This window comes from Mirounga leonina, unplaced genomic scaffold (genome assembly GCF_011800145.1).
Source record: "Mirounga leonina isolate KUSES-001 unplaced genomic scaffold, KU_Mleo_1.0 Mir_154, whole genome shotgun sequence".
NCBI lineage: Eukaryota > Metazoa > Chordata > Mammalia > Carnivora > Phocidae > Mirounga > Mirounga leonina.
The window spans coordinates 48,612,786-48,634,530 of record NW_023270389.1 but is presented as its reverse complement, the minus strand read 5'-3'; the positions used below and the strand labels follow the sequence as shown (position 1 = coordinate 48,634,530).

At 47.6% G+C, this 21,745-nt stretch overlaps 1 protein-coding gene across 7 annotated transcripts in view; it reads right to left on the bottom strand.

The window, feature by feature from the left end:
• SEC16B (SEC16 homolog B, endoplasmic reticulum export factor) overlaps nt 1-21,745 on the bottom strand; it is a 58,281-nt gene that overhangs the window by 9,596 nt on the left and 26,940 nt on the right. For all 7 annotated transcript variants that reach the window (XM_035010717.1, XM_035010720.1, XM_035010721.1 and 4 more), the window contains 10 exons: nt 20,595-20,730; nt 19,895-20,125; nt 14,464-14,561; nt 12,312-12,393; nt 7,553-7,670; nt 6,234-6,345; nt 4,440-4,545; nt 2,669-2,809; nt 1,373-1,516; nt 228-300 (listed from right to left, as the gene is read on the bottom strand). In XM_035010717.1, the coding sequence (XP_034866608.1) occupies nt 228-300; nt 1,373-1,516; nt 2,669-2,809; nt 4,440-4,545; nt 6,234-6,345; nt 7,553-7,670; nt 12,312-12,393; nt 14,464-14,561; nt 19,895-20,125; nt 20,595-20,730 (1,241 nt within the window). The remainder of the gene's footprint in view (nt 1-227; nt 301-1,372; nt 1,517-2,668; nt 2,810-4,439; nt 4,546-6,233; nt 6,346-7,552; nt 7,671-12,311; nt 12,394-14,463; nt 14,562-19,894; nt 20,126-20,594; nt 20,731-21,745) is intronic.

Sequence of the window (21,745 nt, the reverse complement as noted above, 5' to 3'; positions counted from 1 at the left end):
ACCTGAATGTGAGGCAGAAACTCTCACAATGCGGGAACTTAGCAGTGTTGGGATGCCTGTGGCCGGCTGGAGCTGTGGGGAAAAGGTGCCTGGACCAATGGATCAGATTGAAACAGGCAAGGAAGCGCTCCAGGAAGGGCAAGCAGAGTGTTCCCTAAGGTCTGCATCTCGTATGACCAGGTGCTGAGCGTCAGCCCTCCCCACACTCAGGTCGTCGGCGTGGGTACCTGCCGTCCCTCTGGCTCCCGAAGTATCTGAGTGAGCAGAACGAAGATCCCCAGTGTCTCCTGCTACCTTGTGCTAGTAAAATAAAGTAAAATCTTTTTAAGCCACACAAAGAAAAGCAAGAACAGGGAACAACAGTTTAAAAATTAAGTCAAGGGGTGGCTGGGTGGCTCAGTCGGTTAAGCGCCCCTGCCTTCGGCTCAGATCATGAGCCCGGGGTCCTGGGATCAAGTCCTGCATCGGGCTCCCTGCTCAGCGGGGAGTCTGCTTCTCCCTCTCCCTCTGTCGCTCCCCCTTCAAGTGCACTCGCGCACTCTCTCTCTCTCTGACAAAGAAATGAAATCTTTAAATAAATAAATATTTTAAAAAATAAAAATCAAGTCAAAAAGAAACTTCAGAGGGAGTGGCAAGGTAGGGGAATGTCGCCTGAATGCCAAGGGCTGGTGGGAGAGGCACATGGGCAGGAGGGAGGCCTCAGCCCTGCTCAGAGCAGGCAGGGACCAGGACACCAGCGCCATCCATCATCTCCCCGAGGAAGAGGCAAGTGGAAGGGACCAGACCGCGGGGCCCAGGACCCCGTGTGCATAGCACAGGGCGGGAATCAGGGCTGCGTGTGCCTTGAAAAATCCACCCTGTCCTGTCTTCAGAGACGGCGGAAGAAAGAGAATGGAGGCAGCCCCGTTCCAATTATGTTACAATTACCGCTGGCAGCTTTTGCACTTGTCAGAACAAAAAGGAAAGGCCTGGAAATCTTTTAAGCAATTGCCCTACATTCCATGAAAGTGACATGGGTCCACTGTGATCCGTAGATCCTAACAGAGAGATGAAAGCTTTAATGGTCATAAAATGTATCTTCTAGGACCCCAGAGAAGGGTGGCAAGGGGCATCGGCAAGAGGGCCCCAGGTCTCACAGGCTGACACAGGAAACCCTTTCCACCCTAGACAGGGACCGGGGCGGTGGGGGGGAAGCTGGGAGGCTGAGCGCCACCCCTGCCCGGGTCAACCTGTGCCTCGTGGGTGCTGGGGGACTTCAGGGCCCTCCACGGGGTCGGGGACTTGCCAAGGTCAGTGCCTGCCTACTCGGTGCTAGGGGAGCGAAGAGAGAAACAAAGGTCTCAGCCCCTGGCCCGGCTCCAGCCCCACTCACCGCCAGCTCCTCGAGCCGCCTGCGAAGGGGCACCAGCTCCTCGAATCGCCTGCGAAGGGGCACCAGCCAGGCTGGCTCCGGGTCCCTGTCTCCACGGTGTCTCTCTACAACCAAGGGATCTGACAGCTTCAATCTCTCTGCTAGCTGTGCCAGGTTTCCAGCGGGGTCAGGGGTGAAGGTAAGAGAGGGGAAAGGAGAAACAGAAACACAATAGGGAACGAGGCAATAAGGGAATGGGATAAAGACAATCTTCACGCCCTTGCCAATTAGATTACAAAGAATAACCGAGAGGTAGCAAATTCAGCAGGTACCTTCCCGAAATTGCAACATAAACAATTAACCCATCTTGATGTTAGATCCTCCATAAGATGTAAGAAGAAACTGTTACCCAGCTCTGCATCTCTGCAAAGAGGGGTAGAGCCTCTAGCGAGGCTTCCCAAACTCCAGTGCCCTGGGGAACCACCTGGACTGTTGCTAAAATGCTAAATCTGATCCCAGAGTTCTGGGTGGGGCCTGAGATGCTGCATTTCTAACCAGCTTCCAAGTAATGCCCACACTGCTGGTCGAGGGGCTACCTTGTGTTGCAAGATTCTACTCCCTTATGAAGTCCCCAAACTTCCCAGCTCCTCCATGCCAGGTCCCTGAGGCGCTACAGCCCCCGGCCTGTTGGCAGACCCCTCAGGGGCAGGGGGCTTGGCACTAGAGATGGGTTGGCTATAGGATCCAACCCTCGGGACTCATCTAAAGCAAAGCAAAAATTGACCGTGGGCTGCTGGACTCTCTAGCTAATGGATTTTTCTTTGGTTAATTGGAACTACTATTTGCCTGATTGTTTTTTTCCCCAGGAACTAAGAGTTGATTTGTTTTTGTTTTGTTTTTTAAATGTATCCCACATGTGATAAAATATTCCATGCATTTAAAAGCATTTTAATAAGGATCATTTCCTGTTTTAATCACTAAAATATATTTTCCAAGTCCGGCGTTTATAATTAGAACGGTTCACCGTAACGTGCAGTTTCACTGTCCCAGAAAAGCAGTTGCAAGACTAAGTTTCTGGCAGAGCACACGCCTGGTTTCCCGTCTCCCAATCCCACCACCGTCCGCCCACTGCCTGTTTCTTTGTGTGGTGTCAGGACTCGGCTTATCACACCTGGGCACGCGTACGTGGTCAAAGACAGCCATGGGCTCCAATTTTCCGGCATGTTCCAAGGAGATGTGGAGTCTAAGCTACTCTACAATAGCTTTCTCTGAATGCTGAAGATAAAACACCCGCAGAGAACCCTTTGAGAAACTCACCTTGATGAGTTCCCCTAATAGCACTGGGTGATTGCTCTCTTCCTGGCTAAGGAGGGCCGCGCCAATGGCTTCACAGTAATGTAAGGCCTGGGACGCAAGGCCGTAATCTGCCAGCCGGGAAGCATAAAGGAGCTTATACACCTGTGAAGAGGAACAGGGCCGGTGAGGAGTCCATCCAGGCAGGCATAGAAGGAGAGGAACGCAGATAAGACTTCCTGGAAGCCAGCTCCCATTAACTCTGCCATCCAAATCTCAAGGAGGGCCTTGTGCCATTTGGGGCATCCTATCTGGGTATGGGCACAATTTCAAATCCAGCCTGCAGATCCCGCATCATGGAGAGAGTGATGGGAGTCACCATCAGTTCAGTCTCCATAGACCAAGTCCCCATCAAAATACACCAGACTACTTACTTCTTATCAGGAAGCCCAGCCACCTGGAAAGCCTGGTGTAGGTGGCGTGGAGGACCAGGCACCAGGGGGGACATAGAAAGGAAGAAGAAATGACTCAGACGCAGAGCAGGCGGGTATTCACAGAAGCATGAGGGGTAGAGCAAGATGGAGCATGACAGTTTGGGAATCAGACAGGTCCAAGGTCAAATCCCAGCTCCACACTGGGTGTGCCACCTTGGGCTGGTTATCCCACCCCCCTGTGCCTCAGTTTCCTCACTCTAATATGGGGATAATAATACTATTTACCCTTTGGCTGTTGTAAAGATTAAATTAGATAATCCACGCAAAGGTCTTGGAACAAATGGTACGCAAGAGATGTGAGCCAAGAGCATGTAACTCCTCTGAGCTTCAGTTTCCTGTTTTGGGAAAGGGGGGTAATCATGCACACCTCACGGGATGAGAAGTAATACTCTAAAAACACAAAAGCGCTATGCCCGCACCTAGAGCGTACTCACTAAAACTAGCTAATCCCCTACTCTCAGCCCAGAGGAGACTGAAAGGGGGGGATGACCCAAGAAGGGAGAGAGGGATGAAAGGACTGTTCAAGAGGGAGCTGGTCTGGCATGGCTTTGTCGGGGAAGGAGAGTCTTCGGTAAAAGACCGAAAGAAGATACTAATGGGGTCACTTCCCTTCTCATAACTAATTCACTCATTTTCAAGGTTTGGTTTTGTGCTTTGTGTTGTGGGGTGAGCGTGTGTGTGTGTGTGTGGCTGGGTGCACTCCGGGGGCAGGCTCTGAAGGAGTCTTGATGAATCCGAGGTGACAACAGGGCATCCAGCTGAGAAATTGAGAGAAGAGAGGAGAACCTGCAGCCTGCACTCCACCTGCACAGCTGAAGCCCCGAGGGGAAGAAGGAAGGGTGAGGACCAGGGACGGAGCCAGGAGGAACTTTCAGAGCTCAAAGACAGAGGGGTCCAAAAGAGAGGGCAGGAGCAGGTCAGACGGAGGGAGCAGGCTGGGCAGCCCCTGGGCTGGGCCTCCTTCTCCCACCCCCGGCAGGATGGCCAAGGGGCAGAGGAGAAGGGAGAGCTGTTTCGCGAGAGCAGAGCAGAAGTTGCTGCAAAGCAGATGTGAGGAGCAGAGACCCCAGGACACTGGTTGATTTCCATTTGTCAGGTGGGAGGCAGGAGCCTCCAGCAGAGGGGGCGCTGCCGTGTTTTGCTTTCATATCTTAAAATGTAGACCTTTAGGAGACCTAGGAAGAAATCCTAACTCTTCCCACACTCAAGCTAATGAAGAAAAGTGCTGTCGATGACTTAGCCCGGCTACTCCATGCCAAATAGTAAAGCTGGAAATCCAGCTGCTGACGGTCGTGCGTTACCTGGAAAGAAGGGATGAAGGATTTGGGGCGGCCCAGCATCTGACAGTACTCGAAGATTTCCGTCCTCTGGATAGCCTCAGTCGTTGCAAATTTCAAAAACTCTTGACTAAAACCAGGGAATAATAATAAAAGAAATTGAGGCATGGTGGGAGGGGAGGGGTTTCAATCCTAGCAGACAAACACCAGCTGCACCCGTTTGTGATAGAGCTTCCGCCCTGGGCTGATCCCTGGGAAGGCTCCCAGGCAGGAAAGACGCTCTGGGCCTCCAGAGTGAATATTTGGCCTCCTCTCGTTCCACCTTCTTGAGGCTGGAGATGGAACAGAACACGGGCCTGCACCAGAGGTGCTGGGGAGCAAAGACTGCAGAAAAGGGTGGGGTCCTCCACCTTCTTTGCTGGAGGGTCCCCTAAGGCAAGCTGCTCTCCCTCCTGCCTCGGCGGGGCACTGGGTGCTCCTCTTAAACATGCTGAGAGCGAACCTTAGTGCCTGGAAGGCCTAGAACGTGCACCTGTGAGAGGCCACTCTTGGCCTGAACAAAAGAGAAGAGGGAGTGATGTGGGGCCCCAAGAGCACCGAGAAAGGTGGCCAAGAATGGGGAGGACAGCTGAGCCAAAAATCAAATGACAGTCCCTGAGCCAGGTGTCCATTCAGCCAAAGACGAAGTGGGCTGAGCGAAGGTGATCCAAGGGGCTTCCAGACGCCTCCACGTGCCCCAACAGCTTGTGGTATCTGAACTCACGGTCCCTCCCGGCTATCCCCAGAAATGCCCTCATGCGACACAAACATAGGAGAGAGACAAATGAAGCCCTACGCATTTTTTGCCACACTGGGCACAGATGGGATGTGACAAGCCCACTAGACACCATCGGAGACCATGACAGGAGAGAGCCCGCCACGAGACCGCCGTTTCCACAGAGGTAGGCTGCTTGGTGCAACACTGATCAGTCGGGGCTTCGCAGCCTGACAGCCCGGGTTCCAAGTCCAGGGTGACCCCACGCTAGCTGTGCTATCTCAGGTTAGTTACTTAACCTCTCTGTGCCTTGGTTCCCCTCCTCTATCAAGTGAAGGTTAAAAATATACCTTATTTATAGGGTCAATCTGTAATGATTAAAGGAAACAGTGCAAATAAAATGACTGGCACAGTGTAAGGGCTTAGGAAATCTTAACTATTACGGGGAGGGGAGAAGAGAGATCCAGAACACGCAGGACTGCTAGGAAGCAAACGGGTCTTTCTGTCCATTTATTCATTGTCTACAGGATTATGAAGATCCTTCTGCGTGAAAAGCCTGATGTTACAGCCAACAAAGAATAAGTAACAGGTGGGACTTTGAGTAGCTTGTGCACCAAGTCGGTGAAGGGGTGTAAAGAGAAAGCATAAACGTCTTCCGATCTCCACTTCCGCGCAGGGCGGACTCTGGGCCCGCCCAGGGTTGCCTAACGCGGAGCCACAAGCCGCGCGGATAGCACTAACGAGTCACAAGAGGTGACCTCTGCTCATGGAGCCAGGGTGCCACCCAGTGGTCAGAGGGGCACAATACACCCCAAAGGCACACAAGCCAGTTTGGGGGAGCAGGACTGGGGCCTGAGGCCCCCTGGTGGTGGGATGCTGCACCCACCGGGCACCTGCCTGCCCGGCTCCGGGCAGGAAAGACCCCGAGGAAGGGAGCAGCAGCAGCTGAAATTCACAGGGGAAAATGGAAAAGGGAGCCGAGAAACCCAGCCCGGGCTAAAACAATGCCCCAGAAAACGTCCTTCCCGCTCCCTTCCCGCTCCCTTCCCCAGAGGACAACGCACCTGTGGTTGCTGCCAAGCAAGGCCAGATGGTCTGTCTTCACGGTGTAGTGGCCGAAGGGCACGTGGGCCACGAGGTAGCAGAAGTGGGCGGCCTCCACCAGCCCCTTCCCCGCTGCGGGAGGAGGAGAGCAAGCCCCAGTCACAGAGCATGCCGTGTGGGGACCCACTTTCTGGGCGGGATGGGAGAGGGCCGGCAGGGGTGCTCGGGGGTCAGACGGGAGAGTCCTCAAGGGGGCGCAGGGGAGAACGGCTCTCATCAGGAGTCACATGCACCAAACCGCACACCCCCTCCCACCCGCGTTCTTGGCCTCAGTTGGACACACCAATGTTCTTCGGTCAGAATAGGTCACTAATTCCTGTTCCCCTCCTGTATTTGTCATTAGGAATTTGCTAAGCATTTTAGTCCTTCCTGAGGGTGAAAAGGAAGCAGATGCATACACCTGAGCAAAGATGGGGGCCATGGGGAGTAGCCGTTTTTAAATTAGGCTTCTTGGGGCACTAATGTTTCTCTTGCCGAAGTCAAACAATAGGAAACTTTCCCCAGGGCTCATAAAATTCAAAATAATCACCACCTTGTTCCCATTTCCAGAATGTTCTCCCATACATTTCCCATTACCTCAAAACTGAATTAATTCAAGTAGGTAAAGTACCCAGCACAGTGCCTGGCACCCAGGAGGGACTAAACAAATCCTACTTCCCCTTCTGCCCAAGTGTGAGCAGCCTGCTAGCTGACTTGGCAAACCCTACACACAGCTATTTTCAGTTTAACAGAGCACTATACCACAACGTTTACAAAGACTATCATGATTTCTAGATGTTCTGCCCCTTAACCAAATCTGAGAACCACTGATCTGGAACATCCAATAGCCCCTAAGTGTTTATAAGACCACGTTCACGAGAGAGAATACAAGTACAGATTAGACAATTACCCAGGGTAGTTCGGGCAAAGACAGAGCTTGCTATCTGGCCGAGCTGGGTCACTGTACGACTAACCATAACAGGAGCCGAGGTCCCCCAGTGTTAACTCCGTCTTCAGGGGAATCTGACCAGGGATAGAAAGCCAACTGTTGCTTCTTTTAGCCGCACAGCCCAAATCTCGGGGGTCTGGGCTGCATTGGCTTGCAGCAGAAATTCTGGGAAATGGAGGCAAGAATGACCCTCCCTTCCCTGGAGTTTCTGTCCCCCAAACACGGAGGCTCCCATGGGTCAAAGGAGAGCCTGAGGCGCAGACTTGGGCCCAGCACAGCACTTAAGAGCCTACAGACAGATGTTTGTCTGTCTCCCTACAGAAGAGGGTAGCAGGGCTGGCTTCTGCTTACCCAGGGTGTCCCCCATGGTGATAATCGCTCGCTGAAGCAGCTCCGGGTCCCCACCCTGATTCGACAGAATCACAGCCAAGTGAGGCCTCCAGTCTCCCCACTGCTTGTCCGCACAGCACTGAAAGGCAGCAGACAAAACGGGAGATTTACTGACTAACGTAGGGCTAGCCAGAGTGTAGGAGAAGAAAGTTGTCCATCTCCTAGTTCGGAGTTCAGGGAATGTGTGCTTACACCTTCCTGCGGTGCTGTCCTTCGTTGATTTCGAGATCTCCTTTTAAAAAGCAAGACTCCTAGAAGGATGGGTAGCAGACAGACACGTGCACCTACATACATTCAGAGGAGTATCGGGAGGTAGGTAAATAAAATGACACTATGGATCACTTCCTGATTTTCCAATTTCTTCCTGCTGCTCCTGATCCCAACAGCGAGGGCCCACTTCCAGAAAAACAAAACAGAACAAACCCTGATGTTTCAGTGGGAGAAGGAGGACCAAACATCCTTGACTCATATGAAGAATCTACATTAGCCAGTTAGAAGTCAGGGGAACCCTAGACCCTTAATACCTTACCGCATGGCTTGTGTTTTCTGGTTTTACAAAGGCCTTTCACACTCATCACCTTAGTTAACTTTCACAACAACCCTAGAAGTCGAATTCCTGTCGCCACTCGAAGGACAAAGAAAGCAGGCCACGTGGCCCAGCCCAGCACCCAGTCCCCATTCATCTTGCTCTCAGCTGAGGGCTGCACCCATTCCCTCTGGCAACCGTGCAGGAGCAGCAGAGCTCCACAAGGGGGCAGTAGGGTGCACATAGAGCTGGGGAAGTGGGAAAATACCCCACACAAAGAATGGGGTTTGGGTCTCCCTTCTCCTGAATGAAGGGGGATTTCAGGACAGGAAATCTCAATAAAGAAACAGTATGACATCACAGAAACAACTCGGGCCCTGGATTCAACTACCTCTTTTTTTTTTTTTTAAGATTTATTTATTTTAGAGAGAGCATGAGAGTGTGGGGGTGGGGTGGGAGGGGCGCAGAGGAAGAGGAAGAATTCCAAGCAGACTCCCTGCTGAATGCAGAGCCCCACACAGAGCTCTATCTCACCACCCTGAGATCATAATCTGAGCCGAAATCAAGAGTTGGCTGCTCAACCGCCTGAGCCACATAGGCGCCCCTGGAGTTTTTAAAAAACTTCTTACTAGCTTTGTGACCTTGAGCAAGTTTCTCAAAACCTTTTTTTCCCTCATCTCTTAAATAGAGATCATCATTTCTACCTAACAGGGTTAGTGTTGATAATAAAATAAGATAGGCAGTAAAGCACATTGCATAGTGCTTTGCACTTAGTTTGCTCTTTATAATTGACACGTAGGTGCAAACACACACACACGGAGAGAGAAGACCAGCAAAAGGAAAGGTGATTTGCAGACCGGTCCATCTCCCAGTTTGTTACACAATATGGTAGAGAGAAGGAAGGAGGGAGGGAAGAAGGAAGGAAGGAGGGAAGGAAGGAAATGGACGTCCTTCCCGCTCCCTTCCCCAGGAGGGAAGGAAGGAAAGAAGGAGGGAAGGAAGGAAATGGACGGTAGTAATAGCTAAGATTTGGAGGTCAGAACAATTCATAATTATTTGGTCTTTGTAATTATCCCAAGGAACAAAAGATGCTTTATCCAACTGCATTTGATGGTTGCTCTTTGTTTATCTGGGTGATGCAGTGTGAATGAGGGGGATGATGATAATAAATCACAAGAATAGCAGTTCTCACTCACTGTGCTCTGCCCGTGAACCATACCCAGTGCCAAGCATTTCTCCTGTGAACAATCACATGCATTGGGTACTATTATTATCCCCATTTCGGCCAGGCCCTTTCTTGCTGGAACTAAAGGAACGAGCAAAGAAAAATCCTTACTGAAAAGAACAGACACTTAGAAGTCATTCTTCTGTCTCTTCCCTAGGTGATTTGAAAAAACCCACTGTAAAGCCGATCTATGGAGAGAAAGATCACGAAAGAGAGAGCGAACACCTAACTAACTTCAATGGGTCAAGCATGGTGGTTGATATGTGTTCAGATATTCTCTCTCCTGTAATTTGCACAATAACTCTATTGGTGAGGCATCAAAATGCCCACAAAGAGGAAAGCCTGACATTCTGAGATTAAGTAAGAAGGCCAAGTTCACAGAACAGGAAGGAGCAGACTCTGGTTACACCTATGATGGAAGCCCACAGCTGGGTTTTCTGGTTGCCATGCTTTTTCCACTCATTCCAAGTAACTAAAGACTAGCCTCTTACTGGATGCCATGATGCGAAGCAACGCTCAAACACTAAGATCAAATACTGTGTGTTGGCACATCACCTCTGGCTTCTCAGTTTTCTCACCTAACAGCAGGGAGCATTTAGCATTTGCTGGGAGACCCAGTGGACCGTATGTTGATTACATCATTTCCTGCTTCATGACATGATGCAATTTCACGGCCGTGCACAGCCATTCAGCGGATTCGTGAGCACTCTGTGTTCCCATATAGCCAGTGGGCTTGACCATGGTCAGGAAAGTCATCATTTCTCTTCTCTTTTCTAGGAATTGTCCAGAAGCAATAAGAAGAATAAAAAAGCAAAAGTGTGAAGTCCATTTTCATTAAAACTAGGTGTCAGCAAAAACCCAAAATTTGAAATGCAAGAAAAAGCTGCCAAAAATAGTAGAGATTGAACAAAGGTGAGTTCAGGAGGAAGCAGAAAGATAACTCCAGAAGGAGAGGATCCCACAGCCGTCTCCACTGGCTGGGGAGAAGCCAAGGCTACACAGATACCCACTGAACCCTCCAGATCATGTGGGAAATGCCAGTCAGCCTGCACTGTGGCCCTGGCCCCTCCCCAGCACAGACCTACTCCAAGCAGTTGGCCCAGGGAAGACTCACTCCTGTCAAGGATCAAACACAGAATCTGTACAAATTCACTATAAAGATAAAAGGAGGGAAGTAACATGAAAAAATAAATGGAAGGTAGAAAAAAACGCTCACTGGAAAAATGTTAACCACGAAACAAATAAAGAAGTATCAGCAGGGGTGCCTGGGTGGCTCAGTCATTAAGCGTCTGCTTTCAGCTCGGGTCATGATCCCAGGGTCCTGGGATCGAGCCCCGCTTCGGGCTCCCTGCTCAGCGCGAAGCCTGCTTCTCCCTCTCCCACTCCCCCTGCTTGTGTTCCCTCTCTCACTCTCTCGCTGTCTGTCAAATAAATAAAATCTTTAAAAAAAAAAAAGTATCAGCAAACATTTCATCATGAATTTAAGTAAAGTAATGAAACAATTTCTTATGAAGCAAGGGCCTAAAGCTAAGTTACAAGAGCTCAAGAAAGAGACAGCGGACAAGAGGAAGAGGTAAATGTGACCTGCAGAGCTCAGGGAAGAAGTGGAAAAAATCAAAGAAATCAAGACAAAAATGGCAAGAGCACAACAATGAAGAGACACTGACGAAAACACAGTAAGGGACACACAGGATGGAAATGAGAGAAGAAGAAGAAAAAGAGGAGGAGGAGAGGAAGAAGGAGGAGGAGAAGAAGAAGAGGAAGAAGGGGAAGGAGGAGGAGGAGAAGAAGGAGAAGAAGAAGGGGGGGAAGAGGATGAAGAGAGAGAGAAGGAGGGAAGGAGGGAGGAAGGAAGGAAGGAAACAAAAAGTGTTTTGTTTTGTTTTTTAAGATTTCATTTATTTATTTGACAGAGAGAGACACAATGAGAGAGGGAACACAAGCAGGAGGAGAGGGAGAGGGAGAACCACGTTCCCCGAGGAGTAGGGAGCCCGTTGTGGGGCTTGATCCCAGGACCCTGGGATCATGACCTGGGTCGAAGGCAGACACTTAACGACTGAGCCACCCAGGCGCCCCCCAAAAAATGTTTTAATTAAAGAGAAAATGATATACATATAATCTGCCTGTGTATATGTATATATTCATATATATACAAAACTGCATACATGGAATTCCTGAAAGAAAACCAAAATAATGGAACAAAACAAATATTGAAGGATATAATTCAAGAAAACTTTCCTGAACTGTAAAATATGAACGCAGATATTAAAAGAGCATGCTGTGTACCAAGAAAAAAAACTGACCCGGATAGTCAACACTAAGATAGATCCCAGTAAGGTTACCGACTTCAAGGATAAAGAAGGGTACTTTGGGGCAAAAAGATCAAGTCTGTTTTCATGGGAAAAACATTAGGCTGGCCTCAGACTTCTCCTGAGCTATATCCAACTCCAGACAACGTGTAAGATTGAATATGTCCAGCTTGGCAGGCTCCGTGTGCAGCGGTGGGAAAGAAGGGCAGCCTCACTGTGGGAAGCCTGGGAACAGCGCGCTCTCTCACTATCCATGCACACCATGCAGGCAGCTGTGCGACCGTGGAAAGGGCAAGGTCTTTGGATCAGATAGACCTGAGCCAATCCTGGCTCCACTTCTCCAAGCTCTGTGATCTCAGGTCATTTTAACCCTTGCACCTCAGTTTCCACATCTGCAAAACGGGGACAATAATTCCTACCTCTGTGCATTAAATGAAATAATATGAAGCCAAGTGCTCAGCACAGGGCCAAGTGCACGGTAGGTGCGCTCAGCAGGGAGTCTGCTTGAGATTCTCTCTCTCTCTCTCTCTCTCCCCCTCTATCCCCTCTCTAAAAATAAAAAGAAAAATCGTTGAAGTCATCACCTCATTCCCGAGCTGTCCCCACCCCCTAAACCCCTAGGATGCTGGGGTATTGAAGGAGTCCCGTCACAAAGAGTACCGTGGCTGCTTGTGGGATCCTCCCCGACATGAACTGGAAGAGGGTCTGCAGTGGGTCGTTGGCGGCTAGCGTGCTGGTGAAGCTGCAGAGAGAGGTGACCATTAGTGGTGACCAAGCCAAGAGGGCCTTTTACCCATTGCCAGTGGCGCAAGAGCTCCCGTATATTTCTATTTGATTTCAGCACCTACTTTTGGGATACAAATTTCTCTTTGCCTCTCAGTTGTGCCTCTGCTACCTCCCACTTTTGGGGGGCTTGGCAGGATCTTCCTTCCACCCCCCCCGAGAGCTCACTATTGGGGGTATTTCCTGTACTTTGGCACTGACGCCCTAACTCTTGAGTCACCATTGCTCTAGGCTTTCTTTGTCATGGAAATGATGCCCCAAATTTCACAGGTCCCCGGAGAGCCCCAGCAGTTAACCCAAACTTCCTCTCCGTGGGCCCCTCCTCCCAGTTGTCCCCCTCAGCTCCTCCTCCCCTGAAGCAGCCCCCCGCATGCACCACCCAGGGCGCTCAGGCTGGCTTCTCTGGCTCACGACTAGACTGGCTCGGCAGTGCTTTTCTGCACAAGCACTAAATAGCCGTGTCCAGTAACCAAAGAGGCGTAGAACAGGGACCAGAAATGATCCCGCCGATGACAAACCGTGGGATATGCTTAACAAGGATATAATAAGCTCCATAGCTGATTTGAGATTTAAGCACACTCAGTAAGAGCTATTCTTCACAACTCACTGGGCCCCATCAAAAATCAATGGCCCAAGGCAAAAATCTGTAGCAGAGATGTATGCTCTAACGTGGGGTTGTAGGATGTTCATTTCCAAAACCCAAAGGAGAATCATCCCTCAGAATATGGTCTTTTACTTAATAGCACCCTTGCCTTGGGAGCTCGGAGCACTTATCATAATAAAACTCCAGTGCTCCTCACCACCCTGAGCATAATGAAGTGCTCAGAGGCATTCCTAGTCCCTGGGAAGACTGAGGGTTAGGGTAGAAAAGAGAATCCACGGATGGAGAAGGGTAACATGACAGCCTTGAAGGCAAGTGTGATCTTCCCAGCCAACTGCCCATTTATGGCCAATTTAAACTTGAGTTCAGCTGAGAGGTTCACAGCTTCACAGCTTCCACCAACACAGGAAGATGAACATTTTAAGGGAACATCCTTTTTCCCTGTCAGATCCAAGCCTGCCCCTTACAGTCCTCTCCACCCCACCATATGTCTGTCCCTGCCCTCCCATGGATCTGAGCTTGCTCAGAAACCCTTCCTTCTCCAGCACCCGACACCCAGCTCTTCCACCTACTCCCCCTTATTCCAAACTCCTGGCCATGTAGTGAACCTCCCATCCTGTCTCGTCCTGGTTTGGGCATTCTTCCTGGTCTCGATGTGCCGGCATGATCTCCGACTAAACACATCCCTTGGGGGGCGCCTGGGTGGCTCAGTTGGTTAAGCGACTGCCTTCAGCTCAGGTCATGATCCTGGAGTCCCTGGATTGAGTCCCGCATCGGGCTCCCTGCTCGGCAGGGAGTCTGCTTCTCCCTCTGACCCTCCCCCCTCTCATGTGCTTGCTCTCTCTCATTCTCTCTCTCTCTCTCTCTCGAATAAATAAATAAAATCTTTAAAAAAAAAAAAAAACATCCCTTGGGTCTTGTCATGTCCCCCTGCCCTAGATGAAGACTGCCGCATCCAATCCCCAGTCCTATAAAGCCTGTTCCTACTGCCCGCCCATATCCTGACCTTCCTCTCAGCACCCACATTCCCCACTGCAAGACTAAGTGATAGACAACTCCTAACTCTCGGGTCTAAGCTCCTGCCAGTTAGCCATAAGAGTCACCTATTCCCTCACTGGTGGAACTATCTAGAATAGCCCCTCCCAAAGAGAACTACTAGATTGTAGAAACCTATGTAACTTTGGAACACACCCTGAGAAATATTACTAAAATGTTTATCAATCAGGTAGAAAGAATGTGTCCAGGTCTAGGTTATAAGAACCTAGAGAAGTGATATCCTACGTCCGGGTCAGAAAAGAGAAATTGGAAGGATGCTTGGTGTGTGGGGCTTCCCAGCGCATCTTGCATTTCTCCCCACCACCCCTCCCTTGGTTGGGGGGAGGCCTCTCTGCTCCATTGGTCTCCTTTGCCAGCGCCCAGCTCACTCACCCACTCATAACCCAGCTGTAGGTCCTTGGGTCCATCTTGCTGGAGAGGAACAAAGCGTGACCCCACAGGTGGTTCTTCATGGCCCACTCCAAGGCTTCCTGAAAACAAAAACACATCGCATTCAGCATGGCCCTCCTCATCATCCTCTGCTGACAACACGTGACGGTGTTTGGGTACCGCCGCCCCCGAGCCATGCCCGCTGGGCTCCCAGGAAGACTCGGAGCCCCAACCGTGAGTATGCCAGAGCAACAGTGGGGAAGGGGGCTCTAACTGGCACGCTGTCCCTTCTCCAGCCTTCCCTCGAGAACAGAAGTGATGTGTGCCTCTTCCACGTCTGGCTCCTGGAAGCCCCTTGCCCAGTCCCGCATGCCCTTTTCCCCATCGGGCTGGCTGGACGGAAGATGCTCAGATGGTACAGCTTCCTCCACGTGGAGTCCTTGAACTACTCCGTGGAGGAGGGCTGCCCCGCCGTTCTGTTCACCTGCCCAGGGCTCCCATGTGAATAGAAAGAAGTGTTTAAGCCAGTGTGCATAGCAGTTAACCTGCCCCACCTAATATTATAACTAATTGCTTGTTAACAACCAAGTGTTTGTTAGCTATCAACTTCATATGCCAAATGAATGACACCGCTAACTTGGTGAGATCAGTAAGAAGCTGTAAATTTTAACACACACAAAGACACACTCACACTCATCTTTTCATTCAATTTTCAGAATTATTTAGTAAGAGCTTAATTTATATTTGAGGTTTTGACCTGGTGTTAATAATTTCCTTAGTACTCAAAAATAATGTGATTTTTGGACAGGAAGTCACTAATGAGGTAACTTGAACTCCAGGTGCAAATTTCTTTGATCATCCCAACATCTCCCACACTATCTTATTTGAAGAGAGAGAACAAATTTAAACCACTACCATTAGGAAATTCAGCCTCACATCCGCTACAAGGAAAAATGACATTGAGTTACTCTTTTCATGTTAAACTATTTCACAACAGTATTTTTTTAAGGGAATTACTAATAATTGGTTGGGTATCACCACTTTGCTCACAAATTTGCATCTCCAAAAATATAATTTAAGAGTAAGTGGAGAAACTGGGAAATTACCTTGAGGATATTAATCTCACACAGTGGCAGAGATGAGACTCCAGTCAAATATTAATAAAGATATGAAAGATATTTTGGTCTCCAGCCCCTCATGAGCCATTCTGAACTCCCAGAGTACTTTTCCTATTCCTGGCTCACCTTTGGGCCCAGGTATGACAGGTAGTGTGGCGGATGGTTAGAAGCCCAAGCTCAGACATCAGGCTGCCTAGATTTGAATGCTGGCTTTATTACTCAGTAACTTTCCTCATTTGTAAGTACATAAAACAAGAATAGAACCTAATCTAACAGGGGTTTCTATGAAGATAAATGAGACAATGCATGGAACATGTTAAGTAAGTGTCTGGTACAGAGAAAATTTTTTTAAATATTTGCTTTTGTTACTGTTATTGTTATTATGGTCATTACTTAATCTTTCTTAAGGAAAGAGATTATTATTGATTTATCTCTGTATCCCCCATGGGGTTCAATGCCTTAGAAGTAGTGGCTGCTTGGGGCACCTGGGTGGCTCAGTCATTAAGCGTTTGCCTTCGGCTCAGGTCATGATCCCAGGGTCCTGGGATCGAGCCCTGCATCGGACTCCCTGCTCTGCAGGAAGCCTGCTTCTCCCTCTCCCACTCCCCCTGCTTGTGTTCCCTCTCTTGCTGTGTCTCTGTCAAATAAATAAATAAAATCTTTAAAAAAAAAAAAGTAGTGGCTGCTTAATAAATGTTTACTGAATAAATAAATCACTGGTGAAATTGCAGGTCCCTACTATATAGTGAACAGGGGATGGCTAGCATATGATCCCACTGATTTTCACTGAGTATCATGCCTTGCATTCATTTTAAAATATAACATCACTGGGGCGCCTGGGTGGTTCAGTTGGTTAAGCGCCTGACTTCAACTCAAGTCATGATCTCAAGGTCCTAGGATCAAGCCCCACATCTGGCTCTTCGCTCAGCAGGGAGTCTGCTTGTCCATCTCCCTCCTCCTCTGCCCCCTTCCCCACTTGTGCTCCTCTCTCTCTCAAATAAATAAATAAAATCTTTTAAAGATAAACAAAATATAACATCATATACAAGTAAACAGAGATTAAAAATTCAAATGTAAAGGTGAAGTCACAAAAGTACTTGAACTTTATTTTCATAACTTAATTTTAAAGTAGGAAAGCTTTTTTTTAAGATTTTGTTTATTTATTTGAAAGAGAGAGAATGAGAGAGAGAGCACATGAGAGGGGGGAGGGTCAGAGGGAGAAGCAGACTCCCTGCTGAGCAGAGAGCCCGATGCGGGATTCGATCCCGGGACTCCAGGATCATGACCTGAGCTGAAGGCAGTCGCCTAACCAACTGAGCCACCCAGGTGCCCCTAGGAAAGCCTTTCTAAATATCACCCCAAAAAAGTAATTTTGTACAGAAAGTCCTAAAAAAGGAAAGAGCTCCTACAAATCAATAAATGGAGATCAAAAATCAGACAGAAAAAACGTAGAAAATCCATCACAAAAAAATTCACAGATTGAAAGATATTAGACTTCACTTATAATAGGGGAAATGAAAATAACTACACTAAATTATATATACATTTTTTTACCTCTCAGATTGGCACATATTAAAAGCTTGGAAACACATCGAGTTGGTGAGAGTGGGAAAACGGGCACTCTCGTGTATTGCTGGTAAAGTAATCGGTGAAACCTCTAAAAAGGCAACTTGTCACTTCCTCAAAATTTCAAGCTATATACCCTTGGACTCAACACTTCTATTTCCAGGAACTATTCTAGAAATCATATGTATATTCTCCCACATGGCAAAATGACTTTCGTTGTCATTGCAGTGTTATTTGTAATAGCAAAAGACTGTTAAATCATCTACATGTCAATCTATCAGGGTTTAGTTAAATTAATTATAATTTATCTTTAGAAATCTGTGCAGCCATAGAAAATAATGAAGAAGGTATTTATATGTTAAAAGGAGCAGGAATCAGGAAAATGTGGCCTGAAGGCCAAATTCAGCCTACGGTCTATTTTTGGTACAGCCCACAAACGAAGGATAACTTTTCACATTTTTAAATGACTGGAGAAAAAAATCAAAAAAAGAATAATACTTCATTACACGTGAAAATTATATATAATTCCAATTTCTATGTCCATAAATAAAACACAGCCACACCCATTCATTTATATATTGTCTGTGGCAGCTTTTACTTGACAATAGCAGAACTGAGCAGTTGCAAATGGCCTGCAAAACCTGCATTTAGTGTCTGGGACGCCTCGCTGGCTCAGTTTGAAGAGCATCTGACTCTTGATTTCGGGGTCAGGAGTTCGAGCCCCACATTGGGTGTAGAGATTACTTAAATCAATAACATTTTATGTATGTGTGTGTATATATATATATATTTATTGTCTGTCCTTTTACAGAAAACAATCCCAATATAGAGTGTTTTCTAAGGTATTTTGTTAAATGAAAAAAAGTGGGGATGCCTGGGTGGCTCAGTCAGTTGAGCGTCTGCCTTCGGCTCAGGTCATGATCCCAGCGTCCTGGGATCGAGTCCCGCATCGGGCTCCCTGCTCTGCAGGGACCCTGCTTCTCCCTCTGCCTCTGCCTCTCTCTCTCTCTCTGTCTCTCATGAATAAATAAATAAAATCTTTAAAAAAAAGTGAAGAAATGGTAGATAGAGGGTGCCTGGCTGTAGAGCTTTAGACTCGTGATCTTGGGGTTGTGAGTTCGAGCCCCATGTTGGGTGTAGAGATTACTTAAAACCTTAAAAAAAAAAAAGAAAAGAAATGGTATATAGTAAGCTGTTAAAAATGGAGAAAATAATTATGCAGAAAATATCTCTGGATATTTCAGAGATAGCAATTCAGTGGCCGAGAGGATGGGGGCATCATTTTCCCCACTATATCCCTTTTAGCTTTTGAGTTTTGAATCATATTGATTCAAATTGATTTCCGTCATATATTCAAATATTTACGTTTCCTTTAAGACTTTTGTAAAATGTGAGGGATGCCTTGGTGGCTCAGTTGGCTAAGTGTCTGCCTTTGGCTCAGGTCATAATCCCAGGGTCCTGGGATCGAGTCCCGCATCGGAATCCCTACTCAGTGGGGAGCCTGGTTCTCCCTCTGCCTGCCTCTTCACCTGTTCGTGCTCTCTCTCTCTTTCTTTTTCTGACAAATAAATAAATAAATAAATAAATCTTTATTTGTGTGAGTTCAACTTCAAAATTAAACAAGGCATAAAAAAATAGGTAAGTATGTGAGGTGATGAATGTTATTAATTAACTCCATGGGGAGGATCCTTTCACAATGTATTTGTAATATTTGTATATCAAATCATCATGTTGTACATGTTAAATATCCTATAATTTTGTCAAATACCTCAATTAAAATTTTTTTGAATAAATAACATAAAGATTAAAATTGTCTAATTTACATATCAAACAATAAACAAGACATCACTTCATCTGTTAAAGTATCCAATATTGGTAGGCAAACGTTAGATATAGCTGGTGGGGACATCATCTGTAAACAAATTTTCTGGAAACTAATTTAGTGTATATGTGAAGAACCTTTTTGTTGTTGTTGTTGTTTTGTTTTTCTTGTTTTCTCTTTGTTTTTATCTTTTTTATTATTATTATGTTATGTTAATCACCATACATTACATCATTAGTTTTTGATTCATTGTTTGTGCACAACACCCAGTGCTCCATGCAGAACGTGCCCTCTTTAATACCCATCACCAGGCTAACCCATCCCCCCCACCCCCCTCCCCTCTAGAACCCTCAGTTTGTTTTTCAGAGTCCATCGTCTCTCATGGTTCTTCTCCCCCTCTGATTTCCCCCCTTCATTCTTCCCCTCCTGCTATCTTCTTTTTTTTTTTCTTAACATATAATGTATTATTTGTTTCAGAGGTACAGATCTGTGATTCAACACTCTTACACAATTCACAGCACTCACCATAGCCCATACCCCCCCCCCCAGTGTCTATCACCCAGCCATCCCATCTCTCCCACTTTCCACCACTCCAGCAACCCTCAGCTGGTTTCCTGAGATTAAGAATTCCTCATATCAGTGAGGTCATATGATACATGTCTTTCTCTGTGGAGCCCGATGCGGGGCTTGATACAGGGCTCAATCCAGGATGCTGAGATCATGACCTGAGCTGAAGTCAGATGCCTAACCGACTGAGCCACCCAGGCGGCCCAAAAGATGTTATCTTTTAATGATAAGACTATATAATTTTTTTCTTTGTACCTTACTGAACATCTTAAGTGCCAAAAAATGAATATATATTACTCATATAATTGGGGGTGGGGGTGTGGTTATTTTTTAAAAACCAGCATGGAGGGGCCACACTTGCCTTCTTCCTTCCGTAGTAGAGCAGTTTAGTGAATTTCTCTACGATCTGTGCAGGTGTCTCCACGCTGGGGGGAATCTCCCCGGTGAGCAGGTTCGGGGTCCCTGAGCTCAGCACCGGCCAGTCCTCATCCGTCAGGTTGATGAGGTTGGCCACCGGCGGCTGTCTCTTGTACTTCTCCAGCTTCTTGCAATCTTGCATCAGTAGTTCCGCGATGTCAGACCCCACCATGGACTACAAGGCAAAGAGGGTCAGCCTGAGGGAGAATCCTATTGTCCTTGTGCTCACAGTACCAGCACCAGAGCACCTGCCTTCTCCATGAGGAGGAGGACATGCAAACACAAGACCTTCCTTTCTTGGATTGTTGTATTTCAAACTTCAGCTTCACTCTCAGGTACTTTCTGCCTATCGGGAGCCACAGAGATTACCAGAACTATGCACACTCTTACAGGTGTATTATGTGGTTGGTACAGTGACCCAAGAACTGTACGATAACCCCAGGCCAGTGGAGAAGGGCAGGGAAAAGATTATGGTTAGCAAATGGGGTTGACACCTGAGCAATTTTTCCCCCTGTGGGCCATTCATTGCTTCTTTAACGTTATCTTTTACAATCATGCCATAAGCCGAATCTTCTCTATCCCAGAAAGACTTCAATTTCAATCCAGCCTGCACCTGCCCACCCACCAGAGCGATAATACTTTACCCCGTTCTGCCGACAAAGGAGAACCAACAATTGCCACAGTAGAGCTGAGTCTCTGCTCCTCTCTGTCTCAGATTTTAGGCTCTGAGCTGCTTTGTGCTGGCAAAATGTCATGATGTTCACCTTGTGTACATCTTCCCTATGGAGAGATTTCAGGGAGCAAAGAATGAGGGGCAGACTCTTTCTCTGCACAGGACCACGGGCTCCTTCTGCATTATGAGGATGCCAGCAGAGGGTGGGGGGACTGAGAGAGAAGCCAGATAACCCAGGGCTGGAGTACTGAGTCTGTAGTTTCCTTGTAGAACAGGAAGGGACCTCAGAGATTCTTCGTATACCCTCTCCATTTTACAGATGAAGAAACTGAGGCCCAGGGACTGCATGGGACAGCAAGCAAGAGCACAGACTTTGGAGTCAGACAACCCTGGGTTTAAATCCAGCCTGCCACTTCTCAGCTTATACAAGGTTCTTATCCTGTCTGAACCTCTGCTTTTTCCCCTAAAATAGGGATAATGAGAAAAAAACTACCTCCATATAAAAGGAATTAGGAAATTTTGTAGCATATACTAAGTAATCAATAAATGGGCAAATATTGTTTGGTCAAGGTCATTCAATAATATCAGTCAAATTGGGACCAGCCCCCTAGCGTCCACACACCTAGCTCGGCAATCTACCCCACATCCGTATACCTGTGTGCAGAAATAGATTCGTTGTTCACCTTTACTTGAAGGAACTGTCAAAATACTATGGGCTTGGGGCACCTGGGTGGCTCAGTCGGTTAAGTGTTTGCCTTCAGCTCAGGTCATGATCCCAGGGTTCTGGGATCAAGTCCTGCCTCGGGAATCCCTGCTCAGTGGGGAGTCTGCTTCTCCCTCTGCCTCTTCCCCCACCCGAACCTGGCTTGTGTTCTCTCTCCTGCTCTCTCACTCTCTCTCTCTCAAGTAAACAAATAAATTCTTTTAAAAAAATACTATGGGCTTTTCTTGGTGGCAGAAGCTTCAGGATAAGAATAAGTTTATATGGTAGTGATGATATATACAGGGCTTCCCTACACTTAAAGCAGGCACAGTGGTGTTATCTCATTTCCTAAACAGCAAACTAAAGCTCAGAGAGGACTAACTGACCTGTCCGCCATGGGACCTCTAGTTAGTAGGATG